This window comes from Pteropus alecto, unplaced genomic scaffold (assembly GCF_000325575.1).
Source record: "Pteropus alecto unplaced genomic scaffold, ASM32557v1 scaffold12, whole genome shotgun sequence".
NCBI lineage: Eukaryota > Metazoa > Chordata > Mammalia > Chiroptera > Pteropodidae > Pteropus > Pteropus alecto.
In genome coordinates this window covers 2,543,101-2,557,548 of record NW_006432669.1, presented here as the reverse complement: position 1 = coordinate 2,557,548, position 14,448 = coordinate 2,543,101, and the positions used below count along the sequence as shown (strand labels likewise).

The 14,448-nt window shown below is 36.5% G+C and overlaps 1 protein-coding gene across 3 annotated transcripts in view; it reads right to left on the bottom strand.

Moving 5' to 3' along the window:
* The window catches only part of CEP295 (centrosomal protein 295), a 50,281-nt gene that overhangs the window by 10,452 nt on the left and 25,381 nt on the right, over nucleotides 1-14,448 (bottom strand). For all 3 annotated transcript variants that reach the window (XM_006907474.3, XM_015585976.2, XM_015585977.2), the window contains exons 10-18: nucleotides 14,201-14,422; nucleotides 11,773-11,862; nucleotides 11,515-11,618; nucleotides 9,597-9,734; nucleotides 9,082-9,179; nucleotides 5,445-8,814; nucleotides 4,216-4,387; nucleotides 3,935-4,078; nucleotides 182-334 (exon numbers count right to left, since the gene is read on the bottom strand). In XM_006907474.3, the coding sequence (XP_006907536.2) occupies nucleotides 182-334; nucleotides 3,935-4,078; nucleotides 4,216-4,387; nucleotides 5,445-8,814; nucleotides 9,082-9,179; nucleotides 9,597-9,734; nucleotides 11,515-11,618; nucleotides 11,773-11,862; nucleotides 14,201-14,422 (4,491 nt within the window). The remainder of the gene's footprint in view (nucleotides 1-181; nucleotides 335-3,934; nucleotides 4,079-4,215; nucleotides 4,388-5,444; nucleotides 8,815-9,081; nucleotides 9,180-9,596; nucleotides 9,735-11,514; nucleotides 11,619-11,772; nucleotides 11,863-14,200; nucleotides 14,423-14,448) is intronic.

Sequence of the window (14,448 nt, the reverse complement as noted above, 5' to 3'; positions counted from 1 at the left end):
CTCCACCTACTCATTCGACACCACGCAGAACTGCACAGTATGGGCGCACCATAATGCTTCCATTCCCGACGGTCACTAAAGTGATTCATCCTTTTTCATCACATATAACACTATAGTAAATATCTTCTGTCCACATACCCTTGCGCACAGCAATTCCACTTTCAATTTCTCTATCTCTCACCTGCTTCATCAGAATCATCACCACAGACCTTCTCCTGGTCAGTTGGGGGAGGACGACCAAATGGATCGTGGTCCAGTGAGGTCTCAAGGAAATTTTGTTCTCGACTAACAGAGACCCGCAGGGGGTCTCTGTCTTGATAAAAATCTGATTTACCTGGTAGGGGAAGAAATGGACTCATTAGATTTCCACTTAAGTTTCAAGTGCTAACCAAAACTAAAATGGCAATTTAGATTATGGGGCAAAAATCTAAACTCTGAAAGACTTGATATATGTAGCAAGAAAATGATAACTGCTTTTCTTTCACACAGGCTTTTAAATTATTTTACTTCAATTTTACTAAGATGATATACCTACATCTTAATCCAGATAATGCTTCAGTATTGACTAATAATAGGAAAAATGCCTGGAGAATTTACTCACCATTATAAGACATAATATGCATTCATAACATAAAGTTCGAAAATAGCCATGGCTAATCAGTGGTATAAGAAATCAAGATAGGGGTTTACCCTGGGGAGAACTGAGCAAACAGTAACCGGGGAAGGGAAAGGGACGGGTTTATGGAGTTCTCCAACATTCCACTTCTTGACCAAGGCAGTGATTATGTATGTGGAGGTGGTTATTACAGTGATAATCTCTGAAGTAAACACTGATGATTTATGCATTTCTCTGAATGTTGAACTTTGGTACCGAAATAACAAGCAAACAAAGGAGTAGAATATTCTCAAAAGTAGAAGCTAATTTACTGTGCAGAACCCTAAAAAACTTGGTTATTAAAGGCACCAGTTATTGCAAAAGGAAGGTGTATGTCAGGGAGAATATTTAAAACTATGTATTTGGAACAGATCCCTCCCAGCCAGGGACATCCCTGTCCCTCAACATCATCCCCAGAGTCGACTAAAGGTTTATTCTCCAGAGAAACGCTGGAGTCTGATACACTCTGAATTCAGGGGGATCAGGCACCGAAAGGTGCAAGGGTGGAAGGAAGAGACAGAATGCCATTAAAAAATATCAGGCCTATTAAAAGAAAGTCTGCATTCTCAACCCAGATCCCCCAGGTCTGGCTGCATGTCAGCAGCAGCCAGACGTGTATCAAGCTTGAAGGATCTTTGAAGAAACTAAATTGTAAACTGCTTTAAGGAAAAGAACCACAGATATTAAGTTGAGGGTCTCCAATGAAATCCAGCAATACACAAGGCCCCTGCCTACAGAATCCCCAATTAGCCTTTTAGTGTCCCACTCCAATATGCAAGCTATTAGAGAAAGCCTCTAAAATATCTAAAAAAAAAAAAGGAACAAAGGAATTCAGACAAACAGAAACTACAGGAACCCAAATAAATAAAACTCTATAAAAATTCAAAGTAAGTAATATCTTGCATCCATGAAAATAGAAGAATGCTATGAATAAGGGAAAAAAATCAGGAAAAAGAACAAGCTTTTGTAAACTACAATTTGACAGTCAAAATGAAAGTTCCTAAGAAAAGTCAGAAGTTAAGGAAATTCTCCCAGGAAGTAAAACCAAAAGAAAATGAAATGTACTATAATAAAGAAAATTGGGAGATCAATACAGATCAGTATTTTTCAACATTACTTTTTATCATCATCACCTAGCTAAGGAGCCTTTTTTAGAGTTTTTTTTTCCTTTTAATTTACTCCTAACTCCATGAAATTTTATACAGTATAGATATACTGTATATCTTTTTATGTACATCTGTGCTTTGGTACATAAAAAGAGTTAAGACTTTTTCTCCTTCCCCAAACCAATTTTTATCCCTTTTGGGGACAATACTACTCTTGTTAAAAATATATGACATAAGTCGTCCAACTTTCAACTAAAAAGTGTTCTACAAACAGAGAAAATGGTGTAACCTCAAATTATATTAGTGATATTTAACAGATTAGTGTGGGAAGACAGACATTCAACATAAGCTTTAAGCAAATGAAAAAGAGGAGACAAAAGTTTTACAAATAGGAAATATAATCGTAGAATACTAATTGTCTCAGCAGTGAAAAATATTTACACATCAGCATGATAATAATTTAGCTTAATTTTGCTAAAATCCACTGCCAACTATAGAGGTAAAACAAAAAGAAACACTTAAAAGACTTGAAAAGTGACTGCTTCTGGTGAGTAGGATTAAGGGGTAAGGAGGTGGGTAAAGCAGGAAGATATGTTTCATGCTATAACCTTTAGCACTATTTACCTTTTAAAACTATCTGCCTGTAATATTTTGATTAAAAGTATTACCCAAAGTGGTATGATAAAGGCTATAATAAAAGCTCCTAAAGAGCACATGAGAGAGATATCTGACAATTCAGGAAATATTTACCAGACAAGTGGCACTTAAGCCAACCCTGAAGGGAGGAGTGAGATCATGAAGGGCCTGGTAGGTGAAACTAGAGACTTAGACTTAATTTGGACTTATTCCTCATACCAAAAGGAAACCACTGAAGAGTTTTAAACATGGAGAAATGAAGGGCAATTACTCTTAGTATATTATAGGAAAATGAATTAGAGCAAAGCTAGACTGGAACCAGGGAGACACTGGGAGATGTAGGAGCCATTCATGAAAGAAATAGCGGCCTGAATTAAATGAGTAGTAGTGGGAATGGAAAGAATTGGACAGATTCCTGAGTTGACCAAGTAGAACTGAGAAGAACTGGTGACTTATAGAGTGTTGGACAGGTAGACAAAGGAAATCTCAAGACATGTTGGGGTACTATTCACTAGAAAAAGAAGGCTAAAAAGTAACGAAGTGGAGGTCAACGAATAGTACGCAGCTTTCCTTTTAGACAGGTGATATTTTGCAACCTCAAACATAATTCATTAAATTATAAGAATCAATGGTGAGAATTTCCCAATGTTCATTCTGAATTAGGAAAAGCACCAATCAATTCCCGAAGCTGTGGTTTGACAAACAGTACAAAATATGAGAAAAGCTTCTAAAGCCTAGTAATAAATAAAATCATTACTCTGTTTTAAGTTCCATAAGACATAATAAGAAAGCAGAAAGGGGACTGACTCTTAAAAATGACTCTCAGTTTCTACCTTCTTTAATTCTTTCAGCCAGAAACAAAGATATAATGTTTTATGGCTGAAGACCAAAATAGCTAATATTAACATTACACTTCTATGTACCTTTGTACTAACAAAGCTAATTTCTTCTTTAAAAAGGATTTGCTTCAATGAATTTGATCAAGAATGTTATTTGGTAAATCTGAAATCTAAAAATAATTATGAAATTCAAATAGCAGTCTCAGGGAGGAATCTTTCTAGATAACTGGATCTAGCAAGAAGTATAGTGAAAAAATATACCTAACTGTCCTTAAAGCCAGGATTTTAAGCATAATACTTATCCTATAAAAGATATAAGAAAAGAACAATAAAGGTACAGAAGTAGGAAAGCAAGATGGGAAAAGAGAAAAAACTGAGCTCTATCCTAAAGAAACTGGTTTAAAAGGCAAACGTGAAAGGAAGCAGATGGACACTAGAGTGTCAGAATAAGGGATGTCAAAGAATTTTTGTCTACAGTAAATGAGTCTCCCCCATAGATAAGAAAAACCTAGTTACCTATTGCCACATTTTTCTAAGTCCAAATTTTGTATAGTTTATGTAAATCATTTTTTTCCTTTCACAAGTACTCAAAGCCAAATTCTTCAACAATAACAACAAAAATTAGCATCTTAATTTCTACAAAGGTGTAGAAAACTGGCAAACTGTTAAAAACCATATTTCACAAACCATCTGTTTACCTAGTATAGAAGGTCTGCCACTTGCTGGTGAGTCTACCTCTTGAATAGCACTAAGTTCATGTTGGTTCAAGTCCAATCCACATTTCACTTTTGCTACAGGTGGCTTTGAGGCTCTCCTATCCGGTTCTCTGTTCAGATGCTCACCTATCAAGTCAATGACAAAGTTAGGAAGGATACAAATCTATTAATATACTATAAACTTCTTTTCAACCAGCAAGTTGCAGGAAGTGAAAGCAAAAAATAATCAGCTGAATAATTACAATAAAATCCAATTATCTTACCATTTTGTTTGGTGCTACTATCTTCTGAAAGCAGCTGATGATTATCATCAGAATTGCTTTTATCTGCAGGACTAATGTCTTCAGGACCATCTCTAGCTTGGTCTTGGAGATGAGGAAGCCACTCCCTGAGCATCTGGGTTTTTAAATCATTTTCAAGTGTGGACTTACTTGTCTGAAACAGTAGACAGATGAGGGTAAGTATGACAAAGGATGAGGGATCATGTGATAAGATTCTTATCTCCCTCTTAAGTTAGAACCGCAACCAAATAAATAGTTCCATCAATCATACTATTTTTATCAACAGATAAAAATAAAAAATGCTTCTAATATTAAAAGGGTGATATATTACCATTGGAAAGTACAACTACTCACAGCCTTCGACCTAAAAACTTAGCTTCCACTGTACCTTTCAACAAGGGATTTTACTTGAGTATCCCCCATTTGCTTTTCTTTTCCCATTGTTTTTCCTTCAAATGACCAGTAAATCCCTAGAACTCCAGTTCTCATTAACTTGACTCAAACTTCTCCTGAACGTCAAAGGATTTATAGAATTCTATTTAAGCTAAATCATAACTTTAGGAAATGGCCTTTAAAGGAAAAAAAAAAAAAAAGACATTCATATTTATGAGAATATACTCATCTCCCATATAAAGAAACTATGAATATCTGAGTGACCATGCCAGTCTTCTCAATAATTCAGTAACAAGTAGCAGGTCCAGCTGTCCATCAGCCTAAAATCATCTCAATTATACAACAGGCATTAACATTGTCAATTAAGGAAAAAGATAATACTAATTTTGATTCATATACAAATGTCGAAAAGTGCTATACAGAAAGTACAAGGTCTGCTATTTGCATAAGATTAATTCTGCTAACTGGTTATTTTACAATTTAATCTTATGGTAAGCTCGAAACCCTTTATAACAAAACTTCATATGACAATCTATATTTTTAAGAGTGTTCGCATTTGGTTGTATCAAACTACGGGCTGAAATTAGTTGGGCTTCAAATAACTATTAACCTCATAAACACCATGTGAGGTAGTTTAATTTTATGTTTTGATGTCCACATTAAAGTAGAAAATTAAAGCAGTTAAGATCAAACCACTTATTCTCAATAACTAAGAACTTATTTAGGCCTAAAATTAAAAAAAAAAAAAAAAAAAATTTAGCTTGTCTGAGCCAGGTTAATTCCATTGTTTAATTCTTAGATACCCATTTGATACGTACCTGACCATCTTTAAAGAAATCCTTCAAAGTCTCTTGGTGTTTCTGTATCTGCTGCTGCAGTTCTGTTTGTCTCTGTACTAGCAGTTCTTCTTGGGCTTTTTGGTTATAATGCAGGATTTCTTTTTGTAGATCCAACTGCTTCTCAAGTCCCAAGTTATCTTGCTGAGCTAAGATAGGCTGTGAAAAACTCAAAAGTCTATCTTGAAATTTGGGGACCACAGAATTGCCTGAAGGAACTGCATGTCCATTCTTGAATGAATCCAGTTCACAAATGTCTTTAGATTTCACTTCAGCAAATGGTAGTGGAATAAATAAATGCTCTCTTTCCTTGGGTAGAGACAAAAAGGGAATAGCGTGCTCCAAAGATTCACTTTCAGTCAAGTTATTTTTGTTTAAAAACAGTTCTTCCTGGGCCTTCTCATCAGAATGCATTACTTCCCTTTGTAAATCCGATTGTGCTGTCAAATGTTCTTGTTGAGGCAGAAAAGGCTGTGATAAACTCAAAAGCCTATCCTGTGATCTGGGGATCTCAGGATGACTTGAGGGAACAGTACTGTTACTTCTTGTTGGAAAAGAGTTTGAGATTCTTTCAGATTCAGCAACAGGCAGTGCTACCTGGGATAACAATGAAGAGGAGCTCGTCGGATCAGATGATACCCTTTTCTCCAATTGACTTAGTCTTTGCAAAAGCAATTTTTCTTGGACTTCCTGTCTAAACCGAATGGCTTTCCTTTGTATATCTAACTGCTGTTGAAATACCTTCAGATCACCATGGTGAGGTTGGATAAAATGCTCAGAAGATAAATTTTCCTCAAATTTATTTTGTCTGGGCAATATACCTTGAGGTAAAACTGGCTGTGATAAACCCAAAAGCCTATCAGGCAATCTTGGTTTCTCAGAATGACTTGAAGAGGCTGTATTGTCAATCTCAGTTGGGCAAGGTTCGTGGATTCTATCAGATTCAGCAAGAGGTAATGAAGCAAATGAATGTTGTCCACTTAAGGGTAAGAAAGAGGTGTCAATCTGATCAGGAGATATTCCTTCATTCCACTCACTCTGTTTATGTAAAAGTAATTCTTCCTGGGCTTCCTGTCTAGGTTGAATGATGGCTTCCCTCTGTGTGGCTAATTGTTCTTGAAGTGCCCTCAAGTTATCTTGTTGAGGCTGGATAAGTTGGGATATTCTCAAAAGCCTATCCTGCAATTGTGGGATCTGGAAATGGCTTGAAGGAATTTTACCATCACTCTCTGTTGAAAGAGGTTCCTGGGTTATACCAGATTCAGAAGGTAATGAAGTAAATGAAAACTGTCCTAACTGGGGGATGAATGAGGAGGAACCAATTTGTTCAGAAGATACATTTCCTTGGGTTTTCTGGCTAAAACGAATGGCCTCCTTCTCTGTGTCCAGCTGTTCTTGATGTTCCTCCAAATTACCTTGTGAAAATCTCATAACTCTTTCCTGAAATCTTGGGAACTTAGAATGGCTCAAGGAGACCGTACTGTCACTATTGATTGACATAAATTCCTGGCACCTTTCAGATTCAGTTACTTGCGATAGGGATAAAGAAGTGCCAGTCTGTTCAGAAGAAATTCCTTTTTCTAATTCACTTTGTTTGTGTACAAATTCCTGGGTTTCTTGTTTGGCACCAAGTATTACCCTCTGTATGTGCGACTGTCCTTGGAGAGTTGTCAGATTTTCTTGCTGTGGCAGGCTATGCAGTGGAAAACTGAGAGACTCATCTTGAAACGTTGGCATTACCGAGTGACTTGAGGAAATAGTACTCTCCTTCTCAGACAAATAAAGGTTCTGAAATCCAGGCTCAGTTTTAGGAAGCTTGCATTTTTTCATTGGTGGGAATGAAGAACTCATCTGCCCAGATTTATTGTCCCCCAAATCCCTTTGTCTATGTAAAAGTAATTCCACCCGGGCTTCATGCCCAGGCTGAAGAGTTTCCCTCTGTGCAGCCAGCTGCTCTTGGAGCAACTTCAAATTATCATGCAAAGGTATGAAACTCAAAGAGCTACCCTGAGATTTTGGGATTTCAGACTGGCTTGAGAGAAGGCCCTCTTCACTCTTTGATGAATACTGCTTCTGGATTTTTCCAGATTGAGTACCAGCAGAAAGAAGTGAAGTAAATGCATGCTGAGCTACCTGAGATGGGAGAGAAGGGGGCTCGGTCTGTTCAGACCGCACTTTTCCATTCAGATCACCCTGTGTAGGTACATATAATACTTCCTGGGCTTCTCGCCTAGCCTGAAGGCTGTCCCTCTGAATATTTAACTGTTGCTGAAGAAATTTAAAATGATGTCGCTGTGGTAAGATAGGCTGTGAAAAATGCAAAAGCCTATCCTGAAGTTGTGGGATCCCAGGATGACCCGAGGAAACTGCAGAATCATTCTTAGCTGGAGAAGGTTCCCGGATTCTCTCTGATTCAACTTTGGCAGAAGGCAGTGAAGCAGATGAATCCAGAGGTACCAATGGAAGCAATGTAGAGACACCAGTTTGCCCTTCTAATTCTTTTTGTTTGCACAAAAGGAACTGTTCCTGAGCTTTCTGTCTTGAGCGAAGAACTTCCTTCTGTAGGTCTAACTGTTCTTGGAGAGCCTTCAAGTTACCCTTTTGGGATATGATGTTCTCTGAGGATGGCAAAGACTTACCCTGCATTTGTCTGATTATAGAATGGCTTACAGAAACTGCACTTTTGCTCATGGTTGAAAAGGTTTCCTGGATTTCTCCAGATTCAACTTTAGCAGGCACAGTACGAAAAGAATGCTCAGGTACCAGTGGTGGTAGGAATGAAGAAGGTTCGGTTAGCTTAGAAGATATATTTTCATTGTTCTCTGAAACAATCTGCTGGGAGTCTAAAGTTTGAAAAGTTGTTGCCCTAGATGTTTCAGCTATTTCACTAGAATGCCGGAATACTGGAAGCCTATCATGTGATAGAGCCCCTGGAAGTATATGAGACTCTTCAGGGACTGATTTATAGTCTCTTTGTTGTGTTTCAGTCTGAGAAAATTGCTTTGGCCGTTCTTGTGATTCTAAACATTGGTTGGCTAAAACATCAGTTTTTGTTGTTTCTATCTGTCTTTGTGGAAAGCCTTTTTGTCGTGGAACCTGAAAATAATCTGGTTCTGATTTGGGGATCTGTATGAGCTGTATAGGTTGATATTCGTTAGGACACAACTTAGGTCTCTGGCCTTGGTCCCAAAGGTCTGATACAACAGTGAGTCTTTCAGATTTCAGTGGTGGGACTGATGTAACAGAATCGGATATCAACGATGTGGCTGTCATGGATGGGTATTTCCCTTTTAACATAGTCTGATACTCAAGTAATCGTTTCCTGGCTGTTTCAACAGACTTTCTGTGAAGCCTACCAAAAATAAATACAAAAACAAACATATATTATTCTCTTTTGATTAAAAAAATGTTCCATATTCTTAATTATCTATGCTTTAAATTTAAGAGCAACCTAAGGTTAGCCATAATCATGGTGGAAAAGGAACAACATTCACATTGCCCTTTCAGAAATCTGTAATAATTCGAAGGGAATCCCGATAAGATCTTCACATAAATAAAGTAATAAATCCTGAGGATGTAGCCACACACTATAACATATGAATTGTATCCTAACTAATACCTGTTTTGCTGTAAAAGCTGATGTTGATAGTTACGAATCATCCGCCTATGACTTTCTTCATCAGTACTGATGGCACATGATCCTGGAGCACTGCCAACCTAATAAAAGACAAAGCTGCTAAGACAAATCCAGAAACAAGTACTCAAGTATTTAATATGAACTGAAGTTCTATAATGGTAAAATTCCATATAGCTTCCTTTTTTTTATAAAAAAGACTGGCACTTCTATTATTATAAAACAAAGTAATCTACCATTCTCTTTTAGTGCCAAGTCCAAGAACTCAACATTCCCATTACATACAAATCACGGTCACATATACTGGCACTCTCTAGAAGCTGAAAGATGAAAGCCATTAAGTTTATATAAACTTATTTATATATACACATTATTAAAATTAAAAAAAGTTACCAAGTAAGAATTAGAAATGCATTTCACTTTTCTGAATACTTAGATTGCTCATAGTTTCTTTTTCTCCCCCAATGATCTGTGCAGGGATGAGATTTCCCACATCCTACCCCAGTCTGTTGAGCTTTTTTTCTTTTTACTTCTTCCAGCTGAGCCCTGAAGCAATCAGTTTCTAATCTTAACTTCTGTTGTTCAATTTGTTCAAGTAATTCCAACTGCTTTTGCTTCTGCTCTTCTATTTCCATTATCTAAGTAACAAAAAACGATTATTCTATTAACAACAAACTCACATAAAATCAAAGTTTATAGTAAGCATTACACTGAAAAGAAATAGGTCTTATCACCAAGAGTACCAATTATGTGAAAAGAAAGTAGAGATTTTTAATTTCTGTTGTACCACTGCCAGAGGGAAGGGATTGAGAAATGGGAAAGCAGGGAAAGGAGAAAAAGGGAGAATTAAAAAAAGAGGCAGAAAGAGAAGAAAAAATAAACGCATTAACTATTTATATTTCCTGGGAATATAGTGAAATCTTGATCATCACTGAAGACCCACCTCCAGAGAAGTAGCAAATGAAGCTCAGACAAATTCTGTCTTCACACCTTTAATTTTACTGTGTTCTCCATAAGACTAACTAAAGAAATTAAATAACAAAACTTCCCCAAACACTTTGATTTCTTAGGCATACCCATAAAGGAGAAAGCCAAATGATAATACAATGAGGAACATTCCATATCTTTTCTGATAGGCATGAAACAGGTGGTCAGACACAGGCAGAGGGATGACACCCAAACTCTAATATTATACCAATGCACACACAGATGCATGTGATAAGAACATGTGTCAGAGTCACTAAGTTTCATGAGTACAGGAACTTGTCTGTTTCGCCTGCTAAATCTAGCACCTAGTATAGTTCCTCATACAAGCATGATACATAGATAAATATTTAATGAAAAAGTAGAAAAAGGAATATATGTGAAGTTTCATTAAGAGGAATACTTCTATGAGAGGTAATGAAGAATGATCTTGTTTTCAAAATAAAAAATGCCTCAATCTGACACTTTACCTATTTCTAATCAGGCAATAGTTAATATTAATAATTAACCAAGCTGTAGCCGAGTTCTTATCTTCCTTCTCCTTACTTTCCCTTGCTCACAGGAGCCAGTGAATTTAGACTGTTTACAGTTCTGCAGTACCTTTAGAACCGCATTATCAGTACAAGTCGCTAGCTACATGTGACTATTAAAATTTAAATTAGCCCAAGCTAAATACAATTTAAAATTCAATTCCTCAGTTCCACTAGTCATAGTTTAAGTAGTCAAAAGCCCATGTAGCTAGTGGCTGCCATATTGGACATAGACATGGAATACCTCCATTACCACAAAAAGTTCTAATGGACAATACTGCTTTGGAATATTATTAGAAAACATTTATTTGAGAAGAATACTGTGTACTCTCCAGATGTATTTTTGGAAAACTATAACTATAAACTGACTGGCTTAGTACTAATTAGCATCTTTTAAAGTAATTTGTATTTAAAAAATCTTTTATTAAAGTAAATGAGATGCAAATTATAGTTAAGGAGGTTAAATTTAAATTTTTCTTCTGAAATACTATTTTTCAAAAAAAAATTGGAATTATAAAGCCCAGCTGAGTGTCCAACATTATGACAGGGACTTGTTTATTCAATAATTATTTATTGAGCACTTACTATGTATAAGGCATTGTACCATAAACTATGTAGAATGGATTCAATTTTTAAAATCCAGTTTCTGCCTTTAAAAAAACTTATGAATTTTATCGGGAAGATAAAGTACATACAAAAGTATAAAATACAAAGCAGAATGCCATAAGGGTCAAATGAGTAGTATAAGTGAAAATGAAGAGCCTTCTATCAGCTAAATGTGTAAGACAAGATAGAATAAATGGTATCAAAAGCAGCCAGATAGTAAGACAAAGGTCATTGGTCAAACAAAGGTATAGTACCTTAGGGTAGAAAGTAACCTTTAAAAATAAAAATTTCAAATTACCTGTTTCTGCCTTGCTGCCATTCTAATTTTGGCTGCTTCTTCTTGAGGATGAAGTAGTACTGAACTCTGAGCTACAGTTGTGATAGGCTGAGTCTCTTTTATTTCTAAGAGAATCCCCAAAACAAAAATTCATTTCAATAATTCAGAATTCTGACACTACTATGATACCTTTTATTCATTCACTACATGAAATTTTATTAGGAAAAAAAATTAAAGAATCAAATAAGTTTAATTTGAGGATGTGATAAAAAGAAGTACCTTGTTCCTTTTTAGAGTCTCTATCACATGAAAGTGGTTTATCCTCACTAGTAAGTGGTCCAGAGTCAACTGTTATCGTATCACTTTCAACTGTAATAGATAATTATGGACATATTATCACTGTCAAGCCTAATTATAAACAAAGTAACAAAAATCTGCATTTAGATTAACAATTCAATCTTGGTCCACCTAAATGTCTAATTTAATTAAGATATAGTCACCTTCCAGATAATCATATATTTTATACATTAAATTCAAGCCTAATATAAAACCGATGGAAGTCTAAAACTGTGAAAAGGAGAACCCATTAAAAAGCCACGTTAACAGTTTCAAACATAACAGAAAAGCATCAAAGGACACAGGTAAAATAGAGCAAGATGAGGCTAGAGAAAGCCTACTTACACAAGGCCCTTTTCAAAATAACCTGGTTATGGACTGAAGATGAAAGAGCCCTTTTTATTTCCTACTTTGTTGGTCATTCCTTTTAACTGCCTTCGCTATTTGCCCTTTCTCTTGCCATGTACTAAATGCTGGAGTCCCTCAAATGGTCTTAAGCCCTGTCTCACTTCTTTCCCCTAAGAGTTCTTACATGCCCGTGGCTTTAATTAGCATATGTATGCCTGACTTCCTAACTTACCTCTCCTACTTTAAGCTATTCAATTAATTCAATAAATATTAACTGAAAACCTTTTATGTACAAGGTACTCATCTAGGCCCTCGGGATACAGCAATGAGCAAAATCTAGTACCTATCCTCATGGACCTTACGTTCCAGGATTGGAGGGTGCTCAGGGTGGAAAGAAAAGGGTAGGTGTCGAGAAGCAAATAAGAAATAAATTTATGGTCCATCAGATGTTTATAAGAGCTATGGAGAAAAAGCAGGGTAAAGGGGATAGGGAGTGAGGGGTGTGGGGAGGGAAGCTTGTCATTTTATACAGAGTGATCAGAGAAGGCCTAAGAAAGTGATATCTTAGCTAATACATGAAGGAAGGGAGTGAGACCAGTAATCGCAAAGACCATGTGAGTCATGTTTGCTCTGATAGAGGAATAGGGAGGCCAGTGCCTATAATGCAGTGGTTGGGATAAAAAGTGTGGTAGAAAAATGAAGTCAGAGAAAGAAGGAGGATGAGAAGTGGTGTGGGAGAGGTGTTGTATGGCTTTGATGCCACTGTGAGCACTTTGGCTTTTACTGAGTCACACAGGCAGTTGTTGGAGGGCTTCCCCCACAGGAATGACGTGGGCTGATATATGTTTTACCAGGATGACTTTGGGAATTTAATGTGCAAAACTGAAAACAGAAGACTTGTTAGGAGGCTATTGCAAAAATCTACACTAGAGAATGAATGTGGCTTAAACTAGGAAAGTAGGCAGTGAGAAATGGCTGGACCTTCGTAATATTTTGAGGGTAAGACCAACAGGATTTTGTTTTTTAGATGTAGGATATAAGAGAACAGGAATAACAAGGTTTTTGGCTTGAGCAAGAGAATTTTACTGCCACTTATTGAAATGTGAAAAACTGTAGGAAAAGCAGGTATAGGGTGGAAGGGGCTATCAAGAGTTTAGTTTTAGAAAAGTTTAAGATGTAATTAGATATACAAGGGAAGCTGTCAAATAGACATTTAAATGAGTGGAGTTCAAAGGAGAGGCCAAGCCTAGAAAGACACCCTTGGAACTCATCAGTATATGGATGGTAACATAAAGTCATGACGTAAGAGATCAAAACCCAAGAGTGTTGATACAAAGAGATCTGAGAAACAAGCTCTGGAGGCAATGACTGGTGGTTGTAGAGATGAGGATAAGAAGCAAAGGAAACCCTGAAGGAGGAGTCAGTGACATAGGATACCAAGAGAGGGTGGGGTCAAGAGGTCAAGCGAAGAGTTGTTTCCAGAAGGCTTTCTGTCATACTTAAGATGAAATCCAAAATACAAACTACAAGTCACTTCTTTTAGAAGCCTGGTAGCAAAACATTTCCACACAAACCCAACCACATTTTTCAAAAATTCCAGATGATAAAACTCTAAGAATAAACACACAATAGAGTACACTCAAAAGCTGTTAACATGTTCATCTCCTTCAGGAATTCTTTCAAAATTAAAAATGTGGGCAAGGATTTTGCTAAAAGAATGCTCATTGCAGCACAAGAAATAAGAAAAATTAGAAACAGCCTAAATGTCTCAACAGGAAATTGGTTAATTTTTAGTTCATCAATTACTCTGAAATTAATATATATGAATACTACTACTACATTGAAAAAGGTCTAGAAGGAGATTCACTAAAGTTTTTAACACTTATTGCTTTAAGTAGTAGCATTATGGGCTTTAAAATGTTATCTTGCTTTTGACTTCTATTTGATTTTTCAGAAATGAAGATACTTTTGAATAACTTAGAAAGGGTTGATGGACTACAAAATGAGACTATTAGAGAAGCACCTTGTTCCTGCCCAGAGGATAACGTCCTCTCTTCGACAGCAGTCGTTCCTGATTTAGCTGTTGGTGCTTCGCTCTCAGTTCCACTAACAGTTGCAGTCTCCTCACTTTCATCCTCAGACATGGATTTAATTGTCCAGAGAGATTTTTGGCTTCGGATCTTATTTAATAATTTTTTAAAAAGAATTTTTGAAGGGAGCTGGTGGGTCTTCATTGCCAAGGGGACTGGAAGAAAAAAAACACAACTTATT